The 21,896-nt window shown below is 43.3% G+C and overlaps 2 protein-coding genes across 4 annotated transcripts in view; one reads left to right on the top strand and one right to left on the bottom strand.

Annotated features, from left to right (window-relative positions):
- Window positions 1–16,015, bottom strand: part of NABP2 (nucleic acid binding protein 2) — a 37,321-nt gene extending 21,306 nt beyond the window's left edge. For both annotated transcript variants that reach the window (XM_040341113.1, XM_040341115.1), the window contains exons 1-2: window positions 15,910–16,015; window positions 6,682–6,793 (exon numbers count right to left, since the gene is read on the bottom strand). In XM_040341113.1, coding sequence (XP_040197047.1) covers window positions 6,682–6,760 — 79 coding nt within the window. In that variant the 5' untranslated portion in view covers window positions 6,761–6,793; window positions 15,910–16,015. The remainder of the gene's footprint in view (window positions 1–6,681; window positions 6,794–15,909) is intronic.
- A 3-nt stretch (window positions 16,016–16,018) lies between these two features.
- RNF41 (ring finger protein 41) overlaps window positions 16,019–21,896 on the top strand; it is an 81,774-nt gene continuing 75,896 nt past the window's right edge. Inside the window, exon 1 of one of the 2 annotated variants that reach the window (XM_040341112.1) lies at window positions 16,019–16,101. The gene's annotated coding sequence lies outside the window, so the exon portion shown is untranslated. Of the gene's footprint in view, window positions 16,102–16,325; window positions 16,524–21,896 lie in introns of those variants that run through there. The other variant, XM_040341111.1, reaches the window with a different exon arrangement.

The raw sequence follows: 21,896 nt of genomic DNA, 5'->3' as shown, positions 1-21,896 counted from the left end.
CGACTAAGACCCCCAGCGTCTTTTTTGGAACAGACGCAGAGAAGGCCTTTGATCGGGTGGGATGGGGGTTTATGTTCTCGGTTCCACGATATATAAAAGTTGGAGAGAAAATGATTAATTGGATTGCGAGTATGTATAAAGGACCCACAGCGCAAGTGAAAGTAAATGGAGTTGTCTCCCACCGTTTTGAAATAGCAAATGGGACAAGACAAGGATGCCCGTTGTCCCCTTTGATATTTGCATTAAGCTTGGAGCCCCTTCTGTGTAGAATTTGGTTAAATAAAGATATTAAGATAATTGAAATAGGGGGATTACAGCATAAAGTCGCAGCATATGCAGACGATATGCTGTTTGCAATGACAAATTCAATTGTTTCACTCCCAAATTTGCTTAAGGAAATTGGGCTATATGGTCGTCGTTCGTATTTCAAAATAAATTGCACAAAGTTGTAAGCCTTGATGGTAGCAATCCCAAAGAAAAGGATGGAATCAATAAGGCAAATCTATAAATTTAAATGGTCAGATCAAGGGCTGAAGTATTTAGGGACTAGATAGCAGATAGGGCTAGAATCTATGAATTAAATTTCATACCAATATTAAAGCGGATGTGCCAGTATAAAAAAATATTAAAAGCCAGCAGGTACAAATACTGCAGCTGCTGACTTTTAATATTAGGACACTTACCTGTCCTGGAGTCCAGCGCCGTCCGCAGCAGAGGATGAGCGATCGCTCGTCTCTCTGCTGCTCCCCCCGCCATCCTCAGTGAGGGAACCAGGAAGTGAAGCGCTCCGGCTTCACTACCCGGTTCCCTACGGCGCATGTGCGAGTCGCGCTGCGCCCGCTGATTGGCTCCCGCTGCGTGCTGGGAGCCGAGTGTTCCCAGCACACAACGGGCGACAGACGGGAAGTCAGAAAAACCCGTCTTTTGCCCGTAGCGTGTGGCCCGAAGTGGGTGCAAATACCTGTCTTTAGACAGGTATCTGCACCTCCCTCCCCCTGAAAGGTGTCAAATGTGACACCGGAGGGGGGGCGGGTGCCGATCAGCGTGAGTTCCACTTTAGGGTGGAGCTCCGCTTTAAGTAAAGTGAGTGAACTACTGGAGAAATGGCACAGGGGTATGTTTTCATGGATTGGAAGAAGCAATATAATTAAAGGATCACTAAAGGAATTTTTTTTTTAGCTAAATAGCTTCCTTTACCTTACTGCAGTACTGGTTTCATGTCCTCATTGCTCGTTTTTGCTTTGATGTTGCTGTAAAACTGCTCTGATCTCCACACTTCCTGGTTGCCTGTTTCCTTATAACCATCATACTGGGAGCTTTTCACGATGGTCTAAGCCAGTGGTTCTCAACCTGGGGGTCGGGACCCCCTCGGGGGTCAAATGATAATTTGCCAGGGGTCACCAAATCCTGGGCTTTTCCTGAAGCCCACACCTCTCTCCCAGCCTTTTTGTGACCGTCTACTCGGTTCACGGCATGGCTGAGGTGCAGAGACTAGAGGTTATCTGACTGGTGAGGCACGTGAAGTGGGAGGGGCTGAAGGAGACAGTATCTCCTGAATTCGGCATAGGTGTCACTGCTGCGAGACACCACAAAGTTGGAGACACAGTGAGTAACACTACCAGTGATTATAGATGCCATTAAAAGGCCCCACTACAGTTCTCAGATCAGCAGATGACCTGGATCAAGAGCACCTACATTGGATCAGAACTCCCCCCAGCACTGCCACTCATCCCATTCCCCCCACCAAGGAGTAAGAGAAGGAATAAAAATAGAGACTACATGGAAGGGAGCGGAAAAGAGGGGGAAGAAGAAAAGAAAAAGAGAGAAACAATAAGGCCCCGTACACACGACCGAGTTTCTCGGCAGAATTCAGCCAGAAACTCGATCGGAGCTGGATTCTGCCGAGAAACTCGGTCGTGTGTACACTTTTCAGCGAGGAAGCCGACGAGGAACTCGTCGGGCCGAATAGAGAACATGTTCTCTATTTCCTCGTTGTTCAATGAGGAAAGTCGGCCCGCCGAGATCCTCGGCGGCTTCAACACTGAACTCAACGAGGAACTCGATGTGTTTGGCATGTCGAGTTCCTCGGACGTGTGTACAGGGCCTAAGAGAAAGGACAAGAAAGATGGCTAGAGAGAGGGATGGGGAAAAAAACAAACAAGAAATTAGGATAGAGAGAGAAAAAAGGGAAAGAAAGGAGAACAAAGAGAAAGCATGGTATATCCTAAAATGTACCATAAGGGGGTTTTAATACTATACGAGTGGAAGGGACTCAGGGAGCTCTAAATGTCCGTGGGTTAGGGGCACAAATTACTTGTCTTGCCTTGGGTATTGACAACCCACACTATGAAAATAACTTTACCATTAGGGGTCCCCACAACTTGGGACATTTTATTAAGGGGTCACGTGAGAACCACTGGTCTAAGCTGTCATTACTGTGTGTCTAAAACTTAACAGAATCAATCGGATTCATTTTAAAAACAAAACACTGCCCTGGATTTGTTTGTTTTTGTTTTGTGTGTCTCTCTAGCTCACATGAACATGAAACCAGTTTAAAAGTGAAACTAAACTGCAGGCACATTATATGATTGATTTTTTATCTATTTGTTATAATTTTTAAAAGGAATCAGTTAACTTGTATGTCTTTATTATACCCTGTAAACAGTCATTTCAGCAAACATTTTTTTTTTCCTTTAGTGACCATTTAAGATGAATATCCTACCAAAGATCCTGTACCTTCTCCAGGCAGTCCTAATTGCAATACCAAGAATATTTTTTAGACATATCCAAACATTATTCATGAAATTTATCTGGGCAGGAAAACAACCGAGGATTAAGAGGACATTGTTATCTTTACCAAAACAGTATGGAGGGTTGGCTGTCCTTAATGTATATAAGTATTATCAAGCAGTGCATCTAGGACGAGTACTGGACTGGTGCCGACATAGGGATATGAAAATCTGGCCAAACTTAGAACAAGCACAATGTAGGGAATTATTAAGCAGAGCCCCCTGGTGTTATAAAAATATTACAAATAATACTAACACACGGTCGTTTTTTGTCTTGTAAAAAAACGTTGTTTTTTCTCATGAAAAAAAAACATTGTTTTTCAAACTTCATTTTAAAAAACGACGTTGCCTACACATCATTGTATTTTCAAAATGCTTTAGCAAAGCGTGGTTACATTCAGCACGTACGACGGTACTCTGTTCCATTCAAGCTCGCGTCATAACTTGCTTCTGAGCATGAGCGGGTTTAAAAACGTTGTTTTAAACGTCGTTTTACCCACACACGATCATTTTAAATGACACAAAAAAACGACATTTTGAAAAACGACATAAAAAATTTAAGCATGATAAAAAAAAATTTGGGTCGTTTTTCAGAAGATAAAAAACTACGTTTTGCCCACACACGATCATTTTAAATGACCGTTTTTTAAAACGTCATTTTATTTCATCACAAAAAATGACCGTGTGTACACGGCATAAGAAGCATTCAATAATAGGGCCCACATTACGAGTTTGTCAAAATCTTTTCTCTGGGGATAAAATATCGACATGTAATTCACCATTGATGCCTATATTAGGTAATCCCCAATTTATACCGGGTATACAAAAAGGACCTTTTGTTTTATTAATGAAAAGGTAAATGGCCAACAATGCAGGAGCTGATGCAGAAGAATGGCCCTTTCCAACTCGATTTTTGGCAAGCAGCACAAATAAGACATTTCTTAAGTACGGTAGGGGCGCCAAGTAGGCTGGACCGAAGTCTAACACAATTTGAGAAACAATGTATGTAAAAAGAACCAATAACGCATGCAGTATCTAGAATGTATGGGCTATTGACTAAACCCTTGGAGAATTTTCAGTTGCCCTTTTTTCAAAGATGGGAATTAGACCTGGGGAGGACTTTCTGGGAATCTCAAAAAATTAAAATGATAAATGCAATATTTAAGACAGAAACATGTACAAAAATGCATGAAACAAATTACAAAATTATCTTACAGTGGTACAGAACCCCGGAAAGACTCCATAGATTCTTCCCAAAGGTGACAGGGGAATGCTGGAGATGCCAGACAGAACAGGGTAGTATGCTACATATGTTCTGGTCCTGCTCTAGAATTAGGAAATTTTGGAAGGATGTTCGAGAGACCATTCAAAGATTTAGTGAAGCAGAAATACCGGAGGATCCAGCATTTTTTCTTTTGCATTTATCGGAGAGTTCCATTCTGTGTCACTTATTGAATGCTGCTAAAGCGTGTATACCACTTAAATGGAAACAGAGACAACCTCCTACTATGAGTATGTGGTATCAAAAAGTGGAGGAAGTGAACAGGATGGAAGACCTAGTATGGACAAGTAGGAAAAATAGAGAAATCTATTTAAAAATTTGGTCACCATGGAATGATTTCATTGCCTCGGGAGAGGGGGCGGATGGAGGGGGACTGAGGGGGGGGGGGAGGCGGAGATGTTGGGGGGTGGGTCTGGGGGGTCTCTTCCTTTTTTATTTATTTTTTTGGGGGGGGGTGTATAGGTAGGAGAGCGAAAGGGGACTACAAATAGGACTCCTGAAAAAACTACCATTTTTAAAACTTTTTTTCCATTGATACATGTTCCCTCGGGCAAGACCCGGGTTCTCAAAGACGTTTTCACAGGCATTCTATAGACACCCAGCAGGTACAATATTTAAAGGAATTTTTCATTTTATTTTATTTTTTAATTTAAGCATCGTTAAAATCACTGCTCCTGAATCTTTAGATGCAAACTACAGAGCACACGGCCAGTACACACCAAGTAGCTTTAGGTGCAAACTACAGAGGACACTATAAACCACGTAAGAATACTGCAGCTAGCACAATCACCTGCCTGCCAGTAAATTAGAAAGAACTGATCTAGCTAAACTATACAGTGTATAAATATATTTACAACACCTGGAATGTATATATATATCCTCTACACACTGTAACATTAACTGACTAGCCTGCCTGCTCTATCTACCTGCAAAAAATGACACTCTCTTAACCACCGCAACACACTACACAAGGCCGACCTGCAGGCGGCCTTTTATAGTGTGGGGCGTGTACTAAACCCCCTGAGCCATAATTGGCCAAAGCCACCCTGGCTTTGGCCAATTATGGCTCTCCGTTTTTTGCAAGCTGTGATTGGCCAAGCATGCGGGTCATAGTGCATGTTGGCCAATCATCAGCCAGCGATGCCACAGTGAATTATGGTCTGTGAAACGTAACTCGAATTTGGCACGAACGACCTGTTTTGTTCGTATTTCGATGAACGATCGAACATACGATGTTCGAGTCAAACATGAGTTCGACTCGAATACGAAGCTCATCCCTATAGTGGACCTGGAAATCCGTACCTGGCTAACGAATTAGCAGAACAAGGTCTGGAAGGTTACTTCCAGACTAGCCTCGTAATGTCCAGTTTAACGAGGTCTGGGTATGACACTCCAAAGATAAGCTTTACAAAGGCCAATCCAGAAAGTTTTCATGTAGAGACCAGTTCAAAATCTACGTACAAAAAATCTTGATTTATTCGAGAGAAAAGATGCTAGCAAAAAAATTGGAGAGACTTTTCTTAAAATAGCTGAGAAAAATGCTAGGACACTATCAACATGGGGTTTTCTGTGTTGGCCTACAATCTTTGCCAGTTTCCAATCCTGCTGTTGGTAGCAATATAACTTGACAGTTAATTGACAAAAAATAAAATGTAAATGTTTGATTTTACCCATACACTTTAAATGTTTTAAAAGAAACAAATTAAAGGGGTTGTAAAGGATTTTTTTTTTTCATAATAAGCATCCTTTACCTGCAGACATTCCTCTTTTCACTTCCTCATTGTTCGTTTTTGTTCAGAAGTTGCTCTATTTCTTCTCTGTTCTGTTCACTTCCTGCTTGTCTGATTTTACTGACCACCGTGATGGGAGGCTTTACTGCGGTGGTCAGAAACGTGCTCACCCCCTCCTGGGAACTACATCTGTGTGGCAGGACGCTCTCTACGTGTTAGAGACTTCAAGGAGGTGTGAATTACTGGGCGTGCCGCAATTCATACTGGGAAATGTAGTTCTTACATGAACTAGCGATGCAAACCAGGAAGTGAATGAGAGAACAGGAACTAAAACGCCGGAGGTGATATAGATGAAGGAATTTCATAGGTATTTACTTGTTTTTTTAACAGAAGCATTACACTATTCTGTCTGTCTACCTTGCAGACATTAATTTTAGGCAAAAAAATGTTCTCCTTTACAACTCCTTTAAGATTTCTTTAAACTGAATGAAAAAAAAAAACATAACGTATAAATGTATGTATTCCCTTTAATACAATATAATTGAAGCTCAGAATGCTGTAGTCACTGTTTATTAAAATTAAAGTCTTGGTTGGGAATTGTGAGCAATGAACAATGGCGAATATTGGCTGTAGATCCCGCAGAAATTAAAAGTTTAAAGCTTTAAATCGTGAAGATTTACATAAGGCTATGGATTTCAATTTTTAGCCATGCATGTGACTGTAATATTTAAATCTCCCTGGACTCAGCTTTTTGCCTTATCACTTTTTTTTAAAACAATGATCTTTATCCTAGTATATTAGATTTGTGGATTGAGCCTGTCATACTATAAATATTCCTTCAAGACCATAAAAATAAAAACTACCTTGAAATTTTACATACCTGTTTCAAGAACAATAAAAATTACATTCAGGTTTTTGAGACCAGGCTTCACATCTTTTACAAAGGTTTCAGTAGTCATAATTGCCCTTCTGTAAAGCTGACGCTTTAATCACTGTAAAAAAATATAATTCAACAGTTATTCATGCACATTGATGTAGTCCTTTCGGCCTTAACTACCTAGAACTAAAAGCCAACCAGCACAATAGGAGTGTCCACAATGTCATATTCCATAATAATGTATCTGCGTGGCTTTATGACTGTTAACATCACTATCATGAATTACGTAATGTAATAACTTTATATATGTTCATCATCCCCATTATTTAGCAGAGTGTAGAATCGCATAATACTAATGCAGGTTATAGAGGTTTGTGTGGGACTTTTTTGTTTATTATAGTTGTTAGTAAGATCAATGGTTCAGCCAGCCAGTCTCATTAATATAAAACAAGTTATTAGCAATGGTACTTACACACAAATATTGCTATGAATTTCAGACAGACTGCCTTTTGTACTTCAATTTTCCATCTTTTAATTAGGTGTTATGGATTTTTTTTTAGGCAGGTATGAAAAAATCCTGTTAATTAAAGCAGCAGTAAAGTCTTAAAAAAAAAAAAAAAAAAAAGAATTCCACCTGCAAGGCAACATTCATAATGTGCTAGTATGCACCGCATACTAGCACATTATGAAAGACTTACCTTAAAACGAAGCTCGCCAGCGGCACGCTGTCACAGCTCAAGAGGCTTTCATCTTCACCTGGGATTCCTTCTGGGTTCGGGGACTCCGGTTGTCTGATTGGTTGAGCTGCGAAGTAGTCACTCCCGCTTACACACGTGGGAGTCGTGGCTGCTGCACACAGGTCTGAAGGAACGGCACAGGTATACCGTTCCTTCAGAGCGCTTGCACGGCTGACATGATTGACTGCCTCTTGCTAGAATATCTCATAAATGGTTCACTTTTAGATGATTTTACCTATAGGTAACCTTTATTTTAAGCTAACCTGTAGATAAAAATAACACAAAAAAATAAGTTTACCACCAATTTAAGAATGCTTTCAGAAATTGAAGTGTTAATAGTTTATTTTTATAAATTAACAAAATGGAAATCCAGGTGAAATCAACCACCCTTTGCCTTTAAAACAGTGTAAATTCTTCTAGGTACACTTGCACAGTTTTTGAAGGAACTTGGCAGGTAGATTGTTCCAAACATTCTGGGGAACTAACCACAGATTTTCTGTGGATGTAGGCTGCCTCAAATCCTTCAGTCTCTTCATGTAATCCCAGACAGACTCGATTATGTTGAGATCAGGGCCCTGTGGGGCCCAAATTATCACTTCCAGGACTTGTTGTTCTTCTTTATGCTGAAGAGAGTTCTTAACCACTGCCCTACCAGCGCATTGTAAAATGATACTGGCAGAGACATCTTCTTCCTCCAGGGGGGCATCATATGACGTCCGCCCATTTTTTTGCATCCCAGGGGTGTCCAGCGCGGCGATCGGGAATAAGGCGTCAGAGTAAGGAGCCGATGAAAATGTTTTTTTACCACGTGACCGGCTGTGTCCAATCACAGCCAGTCACATGCACTGTCTTTGTGTATGCCTCCAGGGGTACGCAGTGCGGCAATCAGGGATGAGAAGTGTCACTCTGACACAGCTCATCCCCGATCAGGGTAAAGAGCCAATTAAATTGGCTCTTTACCAAGTGACCGGCTGTGTCCAATCACAGCTGGTCACAAATTTTAACAAACTGCTGTAACTAGCGGTTACTGGGTTCTCCCTCTCACACACCCATCCTGTGTGAGGAGGAGATTGTGGTAACAGCTAGTTATCACCTACAGTACACAGTAATTGCCCCAGTAATAAAGAGCACCTGTCACCAGCTCATCAGAGTACCCGAGTACCTATCTGCAGCCCATTAGAGTACCCGAGTACCTGTCTCCATCCCATTGGAGTACCCGGGTACCTATCTCCAGCCAGTCACATGCACTGTCTTTGTGTATGCCTCCAGGGGTACGCCGTGCGGCAATCAGGGATGAGAAGTGTCACTCTGACATCAGAGTACCTGAATGCCCGTCTCCAACCCAGAGTACCTATCTGCAGCCCATCAGAATACCTGTCTCCAGCCCAGAGTACCCGAGTACCTAGCTGCAGCCCTTCAGAGTACCCAAGTACCTATATGCAGCCCTTGAGAGTACCCAAGTACTTGTCTCTAGCCCATTGTACCTAATAATATCAACTTTTTTTTTTTACTTATATCACAAAAAAAAAACAGTAGTGATTAAATACCACCAAAAGAAAGTTATATTTGTGTGAAAAAAATAATAAAAAGGTACACCCCCAAGAAGTACACAGGGGACTTTAAGGACAACTATATTAAATACTGGATATATATATATATATATATATATATATATATATATATATATATATATATATAAAACATAGAAGATTTATTGAAAATGTTAAAAAATAGGTGCATACATCACCATATAACACATTGATAAAAACAATAAATGCAGTTGATTTGATTGAAAATGTTATTCTCCTGTTATATCGTCCCAACACAGGAATGCTTTCTTTAGGAGCATTTTCATGAGGAGATTTTTGCAACTAATAACAATCTATAATTAAGAAAAACATATGTTTAGAATAAAAAAACAACAGAGACATGGAATGAGCATCATGGGAGATACTCTTAAGAAAAATCCTAACAATCAACCGAGGGCGGACATTATTATTGCAAAACTAATTTTCTTATACCTGCATATATATCTTTACAGACTGCTCTTTGATGTGACTGTGCTGTGTCCATGTGCCACCTCTAAACTAGTGGCATCTGCAAGCTGATTTTTATCTACAAACGTCCAAGGTCCATATCTTTATACGTTTTCTGGGAAGCCATACAAACCCTAGGATACCACTGTTCTGCTTGGGAGCCTATCAGAGTTATCTATTTCTTTGCCTCTATGCACCAGTCGTCTTCACATATGTGCTTGTGCATACATGTCAAAGTATTCCTGTATATCTGCTATATCACTGGCAGTGCTTGGGTGCAGACCTCGGTTGATCAATAGTTTTTTTTCTTTAGCGTATTGCCCATAATTCTCATTCCATGTCTCTGGTTTTTTTTTTTATTCTAAACCTATGTTATGCTTTATTAGAGATTGTTATTAGTTGCAAAAATCTCCTCATGAAAATGCCCCTGAAGAAATGATTCTTGTGAGATCCTGAAACATGTTTGGCGATATAACAGGAGAATAAAATGTTCAATCGAATCAACTGCATTTATTGTTTTTATCAATGTGTTAGATGGTGATATGTGCATATATTTTTTAACATATTCCATAAATCTACTATTATATATATATATATATATATATATTAGGGATGCACCGATATATCGGTGGCCGATACATATCGGCCGAAAATAGCAATTTTAGGGACAAGCCGAAACACATTTAAAATCGCCGATAATGACCGCCCTCCGTGGGCGGTACCATTTCGTCTAGGAGGGGGGCGCAGTTTTTTTTACAAATGCATTTGCGGCCGTTAGACAAGTACAGAGCGCGGGCAGCGGCAGTGGCACTGTACAAATTGTGTGCCGACTGCCGATCGCGCTCCACCGGAGTCCTCCTAGCCCCTCCTAGCCCCATTTCCTGATTTTTTTACTCCCCCCTACGGGGGAGTCTCTTGGTACAGTCCAGCGTCGTGCGCCGTGTGATGTCACTGCCGGAGGGGAGGGAGGACTCGGAGCGCTGTGTCGGAGCTGCCTGTGACACAGAGGAATCGAGCAGTGTGCTCCAAAAAAAAGTAAGCACTAGCAAAACATAACCTGTTAGAACTTGAAATAAAATGAAATAAGGAACTTAGAACAAATGAAATCGCTGGATTGGGGGGGTGGTTAATACTGACTGAGGTGACTGACCAGCACTTAATGAAAAAATGGCAGGTAAAAATAAAAATTATCTGCCATTTTTTCACAGTGGCACAGTGAGGCTGCAATTAATGTTTTTTTTGGTAGTCAGAGAAGGCAAGCATGGCTCAATAACACACAAACGTTTTTTTTAAACGTTTGTGTGTTATTGAGCCATGCTTGCCTTCTCTGACTACCAAAAAAAACATTAATTGCAGCCTCACTGTGCCATCACATGCAGCCACTGTGCCAACACATGTCGCCACTGTGCCCATCAAACGCAGCCACTGTGCCAACACACGTCGCCACTGTGCCCATCAAACGCAGCCACTGTGCCAACACACGTCGCCACTGTGCCCATCAAAGGCAGCCACTGTGCCCATCAAACGCAGCCACTGTGCCAACACACGTCGCCACTGTGCCCATCAAACGCAGCCACTGTGCCAACACACGTCGCCACTGTGCCCATCAAACGCAGCCACTGTGCCCATCAAACGCAGCCACTGTGCCCTTCAAACGCAGCCACTGTGCCCATCACATGCAGCCACTGTGCCCATCACATGCAGCCACTGTGCCCATCACACGCAGCCACTGTGCCCATCAAAAGCAGCCACTGTGCCCATCACACGCAGCCACTGTGCCCATCACATGCAGCCACTGTGCCCATCACACACAGCCACTGTGCCCATCACATGCAGCCACTGTGCCCATTTAAAAAAATGTAAATATGGGGGGGGGGGGGGGAAAGTAATTTTCGGTTTCGGTATCGGTTTCGGATTGATTTTTTTTTTTTTCGGTTTCGTTTCGGTTCTGAAATTTCCATTTCGGTGCATCCCTAATATATATATATATATATATATATCCAGTATTTACTTTAGTTGCCCTTAAATTCCCCTGTGTACTTCTTGGGGGTATCTCCTCTCTTTTCCATGGTTACTAATTATGGGGATGTTGGCAACAAATACCGTATATACTCGAGTATAAGCCGACCCACCTAATTTTGCGACAAAAAAATGGGAAAATGTATGGACTCGAGTATAAGCCTAGGGTGTCCATCTGCATGTCTCACTGTGCCTCACTGTGTCCATGCCTCACTGTGCCCATGACTAGACTTACGTTTAACATGGGAGTATATAGAAGGGGTGCTTTGAAAAATCGGTGCTCCCCAGCCATAGGTCTCCCAGACAGCAAACACACTTGTAGAGGAGAACTGGGGCTACACATGTGCCAAGTTTCGGGTCCAGGGGACCTACGGCCGGCCGATACCGGGTCCCCAAATTTACCAGAGAAATTACCCTTTAACATGGGAGTCTATGGAAGAGTTGCCCGAATTTGAAAAATCGGTGCTCCCCGGCTGTAGGTACCCCGGACAAACAACTTTGCACACTTGTAGAGGAAGAGCAGGGCTATATGTGTGCCAAGTTTGGAATCCAGGGGACCTACAGCCAGCCGTTACCAGGTCCCCAAAGTCCAGGTGATCAGGCGCAAAAAGGTGACTTAAGTATAAGCTGAGGGGGCATTTTCAGCACAAACAATGTGCTGAAAAACTCGGCTTATGCTTGAGTATATTCGGTAGGTATTTTTTGGGTGAATCTTCTCTAATTTCAAAATATTGTTTGGGTACAGTGTAGCATGACTGAATAATTGTCATTCAAAGTGTGAGAGCACCGAAAGCTGAAAATTGGTCTTGGCAGGAAGGGGGTAAAAGTGCCCTGTATTGAAGTGGTTAATGACATTGGCTGTATGTTTGGGGTCACTGTCCTATGGCAGAAAAATCACACACCTCCTTGATGGTATGACATGATGGATAAGTATTTGCCAATTGCCTGTATTTCTCATCACCAGGGACATCATTGATCCTGACCAAATCTCCAACTCTATTTACAGAAATTCAGCCCCAAACTTGCAAAGAACCTGCACCACCATGCTTCACTGTTTCCTGCAGACACTCATTGCCCGCACTCCAGCCTTTCAGGGAACGAACTGGTTTCTGCTACAGCTAAATATTTCACATGTTGACTTGTCAGTTCAGAGCACGCAATGCCATTTTTTACTGCACCCCAGTTCCTATGTCTTTGTGCATAGTTGAGTCGCTTAGCCTTGTTTCCACGTCAGGTTTTTACCTGCAATTCTTCCTTGAAGACCACTTGTGGCCAGACTCCTTCAAACAGTAGATGGGTGTACCTGGGTCCCACTGGTTTCCACCAGTTCGGTGCTGATGACACTGCTGGACATCTTCTGATGTCGAAGGGAAGTAAGCATGGTGTGTCTTATCTGCTGCATTATGTTTCCTTGGCCAATCACTCTGTGTATGGTCTTTAACATTGTCTGTTACTTTGTGCTCCTTCAAAAGAACTTGAACAGCAAGCACATCTAGAAACCCAAGCTTTGAAATATTTGTCTGGGAGAGAGCTTTCTAATGCAGTATAACTACCATTGTGTCTACTCACTTTAGTAGCAGAGTTTGGCTGTTCCTCACCCAGTTTAAAGCCTCCTACACAGCTGTTTCTGTTTATGACTGTGTTTCAAATTACATTTGAAATTGGTGATCATTGACACCTGCTTTGGTTAATCATACACCTGACTCTAATCCTACAAAATCCTTGAATTTGTTCAAGTGTACAAAGTGTGCAAATGTAAGAAGCCAATCTGATTTGATTTAGATTGTCCTTCTGTTGCATTTTGTAAATTGATTACATTTTTTTTAAATGTTTACATAGTGTCACCAGTCAGTGTTCCTATTCACTGCCTCAACAGTCATATGATAATGCTGCACTGCTTTAGTGACTGTATGTAAAAGTAAATGTGGGGAAAAAATTTATTTAATTTTCTCATTTTCCAAAAAACTATGACAAAAAATTACGCACCATGACTCTTACTAAATACCTTGGACTGTCCACTTTAAAAAGGGGTCATTTGGGGGTAAATCTGTACTGTCCTGGCATTTTAGGGTGTCAAAAAATGAGGCAGGCAGTAAGGACCTGGATTGATCAATCTTCAAATATATATGCCATAGTTTGTAGACTATAACTTTTATACAGACTAAATAATATACACTGATTTGGGTTATTTTTACCAAAGAAATGTAGCAGAAAACATTTTGGCTAAAATGTATGAAGAAAAGTTAGCTATTTAGTTCAATCTTTTTCACCTCAATGCATTCTATGACTGGTTCTGTGACATAAATGGCAACTGAAAATCAGCCAGTGACACCACATGCTCCTCTTGGGAGGAAAGAGCCACATCATCTGATAATTATATGAGAAGATCTCCCATAGACCCAGGAATATTAGACCCTTTTCACACTGGGGCATTTTTCAGGTGCTTTAGCGTAAAAAAAAAGTGCCTGTAAAGCGCCTGAAAGAAGCTGCATCTTTCCCAATGTGAAAGCCTGAGTGTTTTCACACTAAAGCACCTGAAAAACGCCCCAGGGTGAAAGGGGTCTTGGCGTTAAAAATAACGCCTGTAAATCGCCTCAAAGAAGCCTCATCTGCAATCCCAATGTGAAAGCCCGAGGCACTGCGCTGGCAGGGTGTCAAAAAAAGTCTTGCAAGCAGCTTCTTTGCAGCGCTTTAGGAGCGGTGAATACACCGCTCCTAAAGCGCCCCTTCCCATTGAGGCGCTTTTATTAACGACAAAGCGCCTGAAAAATTCCTGCCCTGCAGTCTTCGGTGTGAAAGCCTGAAGGCTTTCACACTAAAGCGGTGCGCTAGCAGGACCGCTCCAAAAGTCCTGCTAGCCGCATCTTTGGAGCGGTGAAGGAGCGGGGTGTTTACCACTCCTTCCCATTGAAAGCAATGGGAAACCGCGGTAATACCGCCAGCAATGCGCCTCTGCAGAGGCGCATTGCCGGCGGTATTAACCCTTTTTCGGCCGCTAGCAGGGGTTAAAACTGCACTGCTAGCGGCCGAATATCGCGGTAAAAACGACGGTATGGCGGCGCTAAAAATAGCACCGGTATACCGCCAGCGCACCTCCTGCACCCAGTGTGAAAGGGGCCAAAGGGCTCTGAAAGCACTCAGGCTTTCACATTGGGATTTCAGATTAGGCTTCTTTCATGCGCTTTTTTTAACGCCCAAAGTGCCTGAAAAATGCTCCAGTGTGAAAGGGGTCTTAAGCACCTCAGAGTCAGAGTCTGCTGGTGAATGCATGTTTTTGACCGGTGGTCTCCAAACTGCAGCCCAGGTGCCGGATGCGGCCCTTCACTTGCCTTTATCAGCCCCCCCCCCCGGAGCACTTTTCAGCAGCAAGGAGGGGCAGAGGCAGGCACTATCACAAGCTGACAGGTAGGGAGGGGGGAGAGGAGATGACGGAGGCACGTAAACTGACCACGGTGTCAGGGCTGAGCAGCAGTGATAAGCTGTGGTCAGTCTACAGAGAGGAGGGGAGAAATTGGCAGGGTCAGCCAAGTATTTTAGGGGGCCAATTTACACAGCAAAAGCACTGTGCTGTAATAACATGCTTTAAAGGGACAAGATCCACTATTATTTTATTTAGGGTAACAAACACTTTAACTTGATGGGTTTAGTTCCACTTTATGATTTACTGCTGTTCAGCAGCTCTGGGCTTCAGATAAATGGCCGCCTCCAGCAAGAAGAAACAGGAGCAATGCTGGAGGCAATTTACAGCACATTAATTTTATTAATGTGGAATGTACGTTCCTTTCTAAAAGAACATTATTTTTTATCAAGTTGTTATGGGTAAAGTTCCCCTTTAAGGCTGCGTTCACACCTGGGTGCAATTTTCGCATATTTGATGCATGCTAAAATGCATATCAATAAATACGCTTGGCTTGTGGATAAAATTTGGTACATGAGCTCTTCTTTTGACACATTTTCCACACAAGGGGAAGTCCAGTCAAGTCAATGGGTTATCAGGTGACTGTAGCCTCAATGGGGCAGTACATACATGACTGAACCCACACCATTATCACCATGAACTTCCATAGTATATACCTGGATTATTTTCAGCATTAGGTGACCTGGCTTTGCCTGTCATTATGGACAGTAATGGTCTGCTGACTTCTGAAGTGAAATAATCACCTCCTGGGAAGTCCTCCAACCCCCCCTGAACACTACAAATAGCCAAAATGGCGGCTACATGTACTGAATGCCGTAATTACTGTCTGTATCGAGGCCCGTGACGTCAGGAAACATTGACTGGCAACTCCCTCCTGATTGGACGGACAGTCTCGTTGCGTCAACAGCTGAAGAATGAGTTAAAGGACAACCTCACTTTTGCCATAAAACTGCCCCAGCCCTCCTTCATAATCCTGTAACCTAATGTAGAGCAGAGCCCCCCCACTCCGGAGTGTATCTACCTCTCCGTCACTGCAGCGGCCTCCTCCGTTCTAAACATCCTCAGTACAGAAATCTCCGGCACGAGCCGCGCCTGCGCAGTAACTCCCCATAGAATTGAATGGGGCTGTACTCCAAGGAGGGGGCAGCCAGCGCCGGAGGTTCTGCACCGAAGATGTAAACACCGGAGGAGCCCCCCCCCCCGTCACGGAGAGGTGAGTGAACACGTGTGTGGAGGGGGTCCAACTCACATTAGCTGAGGGGCTATGGAGGAGGAGGAGGGGGGCAGGGTTTGGTGAACTTGTACTTTAAAGGTTTTCCCTATCCCCAGGAAACATTCAGCCTTAATCTCCCGCCCTCTTCTTAAGCCCCGCCCCCTCTCTTCTATCATTGGCTGTCGGAGCGCAGAGGCCACGCGCTTTTAGGACAGCTCGTTTACGCGATTGGCTGAGACGTCCAGTCGGTCAGGCAATGGAGGGCGTGGCTTGGCGGTGGGTTGCGTAGCAGCAGCGCTGTGAGACCGGTGGTGGCGTCAGCGTCTGTCAGGGGGAGCGGAGAGACGGAGTGTCCGGGGTCCGTAGGCTCCCTGCCCCGGGAGAGGCGGCGTCCACTCCACTGGGGTCGGGGGTTGGGTACGGTAAGTACTTTCGGGTGTCTTTCCTGCCCCCCTCCCGGTGCGGCGTAGGGAATGGTGTGAGTGAAGAGGAGGCCGCTGAAGGGGGGGTGAAGATGCAGGCAGGTGTGGAGAACTGTGTGGTATTGTATGGTGGTGGGCACCTCAGGCCCTGTACTGAGGGGGGAGACGGCGAACAGCTGTTACTTGTACGTTTTGCTATTCGTATGTACATGGAAACAAACCTAGCGAAGAATGAATGGTGAGGGCTGGGGGAGTCCTAGGCGTCATGGGACGTTGGTTTCTATCTGCAACTACTCATGTCTGACAGTCCTTTGGAATGGATTCCTTTCCAGTGCAGACAGTTTCATAGATTTACTATTTTTAATGAAATCATAAAGTGGTTTTTAAACCTGAATATTTTAATATCAATTCCAGTGACTTACCATTTTTCTTCTTCTTCAGTAAGCCAGTACAACGAATAGCAGACTTCCTCTTCTGATGGAGTGGCTCCTTTGCCCTGTTTAGACCCTATGGAGCCAGCATGCAAAGGTGGCTCCATAACACCTGATGCACAGACCACAGGCAGCAACAGAAGACCAGTAAAGTCCAGGAACAAGTAAAAACATTCAGGCTGGGTTCACACTGGTGCAATGTGGGAATCGCAACAATTCAGATGCGATAACCCGCACAGGAATTGCAGGCAGTTCACACTGCTCTCTGCGAACTGCCAACGGTGTCACTATAAAGTTAATCGCACCCCCAAATCGGTTTGCAGAATGCATTCCGACCTATGGCATCAGATTGCATGGGTCTTAACACCCATGCAATCCGATTCCACTGTGGCCCACAAAAAAAAGGGGGCCTGCACCATTTTGGTACAAATGCAGTTCCAGCTGTACACACTGGCTGAATTTGATGTGCACAGGCATGCGGTGCGAATCGCATGCAATGTCTGGCATCACACCAGTGTGAACCCACCCTTCGCTATCCACGGACTCCATGAATGTATCTTGGAGATGACCAAGACACTCGTGCTCTTCACCACAAATAAGATTAACCTCTTAACAAATATGAAAGATCCCCCACCACAGAGATCAGCCAGGCATGTAATTAAAGTGGTACTGAACCCACAACCGTAAAATCGGTCTGTATGTGCAGTAAAGCATGGATGTTATACTCGCTGTCAAGGGGTTAATCATCCTCACGTGTAAAAAGGCCTCTCCTCCTTCCACTGCCCTTATTCCATCTGCTGACAGAACGGTGCAATGGGGGCACTCTGCACAAACTGTGTGTTCCCCCTCCCCCTTGGAGATTGGCCCTAGCACAGGGCCAATCAGTACTGTCCAGACACAGGGTCAGGGGGTTCTGCAACCTCATGGGACAATCAGGGGAGAATAAAAACTCCTTCAAGCTTTAGAGACACTGATGGAAGGCTCAATACTGCTATACACTGCTGATGAGAAAAGGTATTTTGCAGTTCATGTTTGCTAAAATTGCCTTTCCATGTGTACTGTGGGAGACCAGATATTGTGAATGCAGTGTCCTGGGTTTAGTAACACTTTAACAGACCTCCAGACAATGGCAATAGCAGGACACCACCTTAAATTTCCAATGATCAGCATGTCAGCTCAGGCCACATCCACACTCCTTAAGGCTGCATTCACATCTAGGCGGACGAAATCGCGGCGTTTTGTTGCCGCAAATCGCGGTAAAAATAGCGGCGTTTTGTACCGCGATTTGCGGCGACAAAACGCCGGTATTGTCCGCCTAGATGTGTCCCAAGATGACCCCCTCTATGGAGATGATTCCCATCTCCTAGCCGAACGCTCGAAGACGCCTGAAATAAAGGTCCGGGACCTTTTTTCACGCGACAGGCGTCCGGCGTGGAGATGTGAACCATCTCCATAGAGGGACATCTGTTTTCAGCCCTCTGGCGGCAGCGGCGTAGCGCTACAGGCGTAAAAACGCCTAGATGTGAATGCAGCCTTAGAACAGAGGCCATACATAGTGTAAAAACTGTCAAACGATTTTATTTAAAACAATAGACCGAGGCAGGGTGGATTTTATTTAAATCGCTAGTAAAAAGGCTTTAAAAATCATAATTTTTTAAAGAGCAACTGTCTCCTCCTCTGACCTGCTGTTGACTCACTGACAGTCCCATTCACTTTAATGGGAAGGCTGGTGATTCGGCAGAGACACAACAAGGTGAGGGACATGGTGGCAGCAGGTGAGTGGATGCCAGCTAACAGGTGCTGCCCTGATGGATCTGAAATGACAGGTGCCCCTTTTAAATGTAAGGACTTATTCATGCTGGTAGTTAGAATCTTTGCAACCATAATGAAGGTTTCCTATTTAGAATAATAAGCTGTCAGGTTAGTTAAACAGCGATATCCGAACCAATTCAATCATACAGTTTGTAGTGTACATAGATTTGCAAGACAATAGGATAAATTAATATTACTGAACTTTTGTTTTATCTCATGGTTACAGGCAGCCCCCAGGTTACAAACAAGATGGGGGCTGTAGGTTTGTTCTTAAAGGGTCACTAAAGGAAATTTTTATTTTTTAGCTAAATAGCTTCCTTTACCTTACTGCAGTACTGGTTTCATGTCCTCATTGCTCGTTTTTGCTTTGAAGTAGCTGTAATTCTGCTCTGATCTCCACACTTCCTGGTTGCCCGTTTCCTTATAACCATCGTACTGGGAGCTTTCTCACGGTGGTCTCATTACTGTGTGTCTAAAACTCCTCAGAACCAATCAGATTCATTTTAAAAACAAAACGCTGCCCTGGATTTGTTTGTTTTCGTTCTGTGAGTCTTCTCGACTCACCTCTCATCCGGAACTTCATGTATGTACCTTTAAAACCGAACGTGAAACTAGAGGCACATTATATGATAGATTAAATTCAATTTTTAATCATTTTTAAAAGGAATCGGTTAACTTTTATGTCTCTATACCCTGTAAACAGTCATTTCAGCAAAAACATTTTTTTCCTTTAGTGACCCTTTAAGTTGAATCTGTAAGTTGGAGCTTCAGCCCAAAAATCTATTAACCCTTCCCTATGTTATCCAAAAAGCTTATCAACCCTGTAACATTTGTTTTGCTGTCCGTGCACCTGTTCAGAAGATTTCACCTCGCTTCCTGTCCCAATGAGAATTGGATTTAGAAAATTCAGTTTTTTTGGGGAAACATGGACTGGTGATAAAGCATCAGTGGATACACCTTTTTCCCATAACTCTTACAGGAGTGAATTTCCTCTTCTAGGGGTAGATTTTTCTCTCACTTCCTGTTGTGTCCCCCAGTTTGTAAGTAGGAGTCGTTTTGTAAGTAGTGAACCGCCTGTACTGTGAAATTTGTGTGAATGCAGTGCTTGGATTCATTAAGTGAGTTAACCAAAAATGTAAATATTGCAGAATATACAGCATCGTGCTACATAACTAAGCCCCATTTCATGCTGAATAAACAAAATGTATTAATTTATCTTAAATAGAAAACCATCTTTAGATCGATCATTCTAAAAGCATTTTCTGGATTCAGGATGTGCACTCATTGAATGTGTATACATTGACATCCATTGTGTATACATTGACAGCCCTCTAATCCCTCCTGTATTGTAACTGTACTGTCTTCCCGGATGTTATAATGCGCTGCTTAAACTGTTGGCGCTATATAAATCCTGTATAATAATCCAATATTCTGATGTTTAGTGGATATCTCTCTATCGATTATTTTCATATTGATTTGTTGGCCGATTATTGTTTCGATTATTCAAATAGCCTTAAAAAAAAATATATATATATAAAAAAAAAAAAATTGTGCCAATTTGTTGGGCAGATTACAAAACACAAATTGCCCCAAAAACACATTACATGCTTTTCTGCAGCTTCTCCATTGAAGTATATTGAACCAGAAAAAAAACAAATGGCACCGTTTTGCGTTAAAGTCCTTGCCCTTTCCAAATACACCCCGCAACACCGATCTAGGTAAAGAGTCTCCGTCGAAGACTCGTTACCACGTGATCAGCCGTGTCCACGGCTGGACACGGCTGATCACGATGTAAACAAGAGCAGCCGTGATCGGCTTTTCCTCACTCGCATCTGTCAGACGCGAGGAGAGCCGATCGGCTGCTCCTCTGACGGGGGGGGTTTGTGCTGATCGATTATCAGCGCAGCGCGCCCCCCCCCCCTACCGAGGATGCCCACACTAGACAACCAGGGATACCACCAGGGATGCCCACCACCAGGTATGCCACCCTAGACCACCAGGGATGCCATCAGTGCCCACAATGGGTATCACTGATTGGTAGGCATTGTTTGGCACTGGCATCCATCAGTACAAAATATTACAGTACATCTGTGCTGCCCCATCTGTGCCCATCCGTGCCGCCCCATCTGTGCGCAGCCGTGAAGGATAAAACTGACTTATTTACAAAGTTTTGTAACGGAAACAAAAAAACATTTGTTTTTCAAAATTTTCGGTCTTTTATTTTTTTTTTTTTGCAGAAAATAAAAATCTCAGAGGTGATCAAATACCACCAAAAGAAAGCTCTATTTGTGGTAACAAAATTATAAAAATTTAGTTTGGGTACAGTGTAGCATGACCGCGTAATTGTCATTCAAAGTGCAACAGCTGAAAATTGGTCCAAGCAGGAAGGTGCATAAAGTGCCCAGTATGGAAGTGGTTAATAATATAAAACATTTGAGGAATTTTTCTTTCTTTCTTTTTTTTTTTAAAATATACTTTACCAGTTGCTATGTAGTGCTCCCAATCTTCCTTCCTTCCTAAACTTCCTGGTCTGCAGCGCTCCTTCACTTCCTTCCTTGCCTGTGCTCCTCGGAAATGTGAGTCGTCATTTTAATGGGAGTCTGTGGACAGTACTGTGATAAAAAAATCGCGTTATTTCCCGACAGGAAATTACACGATTTAATGAAGTTACCATAACTGGGTGGGACGTTCCTCCGTCGCCGTCCATTGTTATGGTAACATTTGGAAAACAATCGGCGCCATGGAATGCGCGATATCGAGACCCGCATGCACCTCTCCATAGCTAGTCCCAGAAGAGGCAACGATTGGGCTTCACATGCCCACAATCATGTTGGCAACGGCCAGAAGATTTACTAAGCTGTCAGAATAACACACGTCCGTAATCTTTTTTTCTTTTTTTAATGTTAATAATGCATTATGCTCGTATAGCAGGGTGAAAAAAAACATGGCCGTAACTCTGCTTTAAAGAGGTTGTAAAGACCCTGCAAGGCAAAGGCATAATGAGTTGGTATGCATTGCATACTAGCTCGTTGTAAAATACTTACCTTCGACCAATGCCCTGAATCGGTGTTCTTCCCGTTTCGTGGCTCTGACGGTGTGATTGGCCAGAGTCGCGATGACCTCACTCCTA

This window comes from Rana temporaria, chromosome 2 (genome assembly GCF_905171775.1).
Source record: "Rana temporaria chromosome 2, aRanTem1.1, whole genome shotgun sequence".
Lineage (NCBI taxonomy): Eukaryota > Metazoa > Chordata > Amphibia > Anura > Ranidae > Rana > Rana temporaria.
This window is presented reverse-complemented; position numbering and strand designations above follow the sequence as displayed.